The sequence below is a fragment of the Chenopodium album genome, chromosome 19, assembly GCF_948465745.1.
Source record: "Chenopodium album chromosome 19, dcCheAlbu1.1, whole genome shotgun sequence".
NCBI lineage: Eukaryota > Viridiplantae > Streptophyta > Magnoliopsida > Caryophyllales > Amaranthaceae > Chenopodium > Chenopodium album.
In genome coordinates this window covers 6052818-6056936 of record NC_137852.1, presented here as the reverse complement: position 1 = coordinate 6056936, position 4119 = coordinate 6052818, and the positions used below count along the sequence as shown (strand labels likewise).

Here is a 4119-nt window from a genome sequence, read left to right as displayed (position 1 = left end):
ATGAAATTTTTCGTAGCTATTGCTATGTGGTTTTCCTTGCCCCTCATAAGAAGAGTAGATCTTTTAATTTGGCATCAAACTATACAGGGGTTTATTGTATACATATTACCAATCCTAAACCAAGTAAGCGTTTTCTCACATGACAACATCTTCTACAAAGTATTCTTCCCTTAGACATCTTTCCAACTTGTTATACCTCTTCAAACTCACACTTGCTTCATATTTGAATATTTGAATCATCTTAGGTGCTGTCCATCTCAGCGCCATTCCCCTCCCAAAAATAAAGCCACTGCAATTGCCCAAACCCCTCAGCGTTTGAAGTGAGATAGGTTTGTAGAGAAAATTGCTCACAATGTATTATTGTAACACAGTTTACATACTAGTACTAATATTATGAGAGTAAAAATAAGCAGTCTTTTGCATTGGTGATTTGGCGGAAAAGAACTTGTGGTGACAGATTTACTGATAAGTTATATAGATACTACAAATTGAAGTACACCAAGATTGACTACAATTATATAGCAGTGAATTCATTATAAGCAATTTCAGAAGTATTATGATAGAGATTTAGATGGCTTAATGCATGGAATTAATAGTTAATGGAAAAATCCATGGCTTATCTATACATTTCTTCTCTTGAGAGTTCCTAGAGGCTAGAGCCACTTAATGGGTTCATTGCTCTAAGAGTATAACTCCTTACGTTGCCCAGTCTCGATTCATCCAAATCTTTCATTGTTGTTCTGTATTTCCCTTTTATTTTAACAATCAATATTTCCAGGGAGGTGGATGGGGATATAACTGATACCTGTACCTGTACCTGTTTTGGAGAAGTGTGGTGGTTCTCTATATTGTGCTTGGTTGCAAAAGAGGGTACAATATGCAGAAATATTGTTAGTGAAAGATACTAAACTCATGAGAGTGATTGCCTTTATCCATGGGGATAGCAGGAGGTTCTGTTCTAGTATTGGTATTTTGTTCAAAAAATAGTACTTCGTATATTGTATTATGGATGGATTGTGCAGTGTTAAGGCTCTTTTCTCTAAGGTTTAATTTAGCCCCAAATAGAGTTCTCTCTCTCTCTCATCTATGTTTTAGAGAATTTCCAGCTGAGAGTTCACTGCATGTGCCACACATGTATCATATTATAATACCCAATATATTTATTTAACTTGATTTCTTACTACTGTGATCTTTTGCTACTTATTCTGCCAATCTTGTTATAAGCTTAGCTTACCCAGTCCCAGAGATAAATTCATTTTTGCATTTCCATAGTCTGACATTTCTTAGATATTGTAAAGAACGATTGTGATGCAAATCCTAAGACTTAACCAAATTTTGTCAAAATGATAGGGGTTCTTGTCACCAAGAGCTTCGTCAAGGGAAGAGGACTAGCCCTTGCACTTGGGAGGTTTCCCTGAACTGAAGCAGCCTTTCTTGTCTCTTTTATGTATCGATGGAGTAAGATCATATTATATTGGGTCAATGTGGATTCTAATGCTAGTAAGAGGATCATATTGAAGAGTAAGTTTATTTTAACAATTCAAATGCCAAATTCTTCATTGGATGTTATTTAATCACCTCATACTACTATAAAATAAGTGTATAAGTGTCCTTATGTGCCGTTCTATTCATTGCTGCCTACTAATTTATGTACAGAATGTGCTGCCTATTGGTCAAATTTACTAATACAATCAGCTGTCTACTACAGTATTTGCTAACAATTTCCATATTTAGTACATTAATTCAATTCTTAATAACTTTTTTGTACTTCTCTTAAGGCTTTACATTATGAAAAGTCACAGAGGACAAACACTAGAACAGAGAGGGAGTTATAATTTATGGTCAAAGATGAAACTTGTATTCTAAAAAAATTATGCAAGATGTTTATTTTAATTATCAATAGTAGCTAGATTTTTTAAGAAAAGTTAATTGTTTATAAAGTTTGTTCATCTACCCATGTACTCCATACTAGTTTAAATTATGTTACTGATAGTTTATTAGTCTGTATAAACTATTAGCTTGGTATCCGGTATCCCTTTTCTTTTTTAATACGTACTAAACAGTTAAAGGGTAATACTAAAATCTGAATTGATGGCTCTTGATTTAAAAAGAAAAAAAAAAGGAAAGTTACCAATAACTATTTTTAAAATTTTGAGCAATTTTTATCTATTTATATAAGTACCTCTTCCATTCTTTATTTTTATTTTTATTTTTTATTTTTTTTGTTTTAAAATTTTATTTTTGGTTAGTTTTCTTCCCTGACTGAGGATCAGGAACCCCACCACCAAGTTGCCAGTATCTGTTTTACTATTACTTACGTGCACACAGTACCTATATTCTTGCATCAGATTTAGACACCTGATATGATGAACCCTCATATTTTTTTTATTTTAAAAACTATTTTCAGGCTATCTCCTATGTTTGATGCAGATGGGGACTGATTGTGATCAATATTTAAGGATCATGGTTCCTGACGGGAAGATTTGGTCAGTAACTTCATAACCTGAGGCTATGGTTGAATGACATTCTTGTTTCTTCATATATAATTTTATGGCATGATTACATTTTTGTAGTGTGGTGTCACTGGTTAGATGTGTATTAAGCTTGTCAGAAAGCATTTGAGAAATTCTGATTTTTATTGAAAAATTCTGAAAAGAAGCAAATAACATGTGTCTCATTATATGTATGATAGTGGCAGGAATTCTCTAGATGTATTCTTGCCTGCACTAGTTTTCCTCGAATAGGATACTGCTTAAAAAGAGGCAGAGACAATGACTAATTGACCTAACCTCATGAAGAGGTAGAAACGGATACAAAAAGGTAAAATCATAGTCATCCTAGAGGTAGTGAACCCATGGAACTTTAGGTCTAGTTTGGTGACTCGTCTTCAAGGTAGGCTTCATTAGCAACCTCCTCTAAATCTCTTAGAGCGGAGTAAGGGCTACTGAGCTGCATGTCAGTAATCATCTGACGAAGTCCAGAAGCTTCTTCTTTAAGTTGAACATTCTCTTGAAGGACACGGTCGTGGGACTCAGTAACATGGTTCAGCTTGTCAATGAGCTGGTGATTCTCATTTCTGAGCCAAACAACCTGGGACCAGAGCTCATCCAGGTGTCTCTGCTTGCGCATACGTGATCGACGTGCGGACTCTCTGTTGGATATCATCCTTCTTTGCTTCCTCTCATTAATAATACTTAACTGTTGCTCATCAGCTTCATCAGATGTTGAGTTATTGCTAAAACATGATGGAAGTGGATTGAGTTCTTGAAGCTGTGGACCAATCTGGATATTGTATAATAGGTTGGTGTATCTGTTGATCTGATATGGGGATATATCATTCTGCGTCATACTGGAAAAGTTGGGGTATGAGCTTTGGCTTGAAGGATATAGATATTGAAGACCTGCAACCTCATTAGACTGCATGGTGATAGGTTTAAGCTAGAAAACTTGTAAGGAATGTGAAGTGTAGCTGAATGGAAATTGATTATAAAAAAGAAATGGGTTTTGAGAGGGAAAACCAATGAAAAATATGAGACGGGAAGGGAAGTGGGTAGCCAGGTCTTATATAGGATGGTAAAGATAGTAGTGGACATAAGTAGTAAAGTTATTTGAGAGAAATTATGTGGATTATGTCTGTGAATATGTAGTATTTGTTCAAGTATTTACAGCCAGTAAGCATTAATCCATCAAATTTCTTCAATGGATCATATAGGCACGCGTTATGTGACGTATTTACCCCGTGCAGTTGCAGACATACATGGACAGATAAGAGTTTTTTTTAATGATTTTCATGTGAAAAAAAAAAGGCTGCTTACATAAGAGAGAGAGAGAGAGAGAGAGAGAGAGAGAGAGAGCTCACTTATTTGGGGACATTATTATATTTGTGATGAATTTGAATGGATAATGAAAGAAAGGAACCAAATGGGGTCATGGAGTCAATTTTTAGAAGGTGGACTTCTAATGCCAATCAAAGCTAATCTAGATGGTTTTTGGATCTCAGAACTCTTTGAGCTAACTAGTATGACGCATTTGAAGAAAGAGGAGTAAGGTTAATAATAATAATAATAATATTAGGAAGCTTCTTTTTCTTCACTATATATATTTAAAGGACTTAATGAG

The 4119-nt window shown here is 34.7% G+C and overlaps 1 protein-coding gene across 1 annotated transcript; it reads right to left on the bottom strand.

Moving 5' to 3' along the window:
- Positions 1 to 2682: 2682 nt before the first annotated feature.
- LOC145595292 (basic leucine zipper 43-like) lies at positions 2683 to 3693 on the bottom strand. Its single transcript, XM_081651677.1, has one exon. The coding sequence runs from the start codon at positions 3421 to 3423 to the stop codon at positions 2869 to 2871; it is 555 nt and encodes a 184-aa protein (XP_081507803.1). The 5' UTR covers positions 3424 to 3693; the 3' UTR covers positions 2683 to 2868.
- Positions 3694 to 4119: the final 426 nt, after the last annotated feature.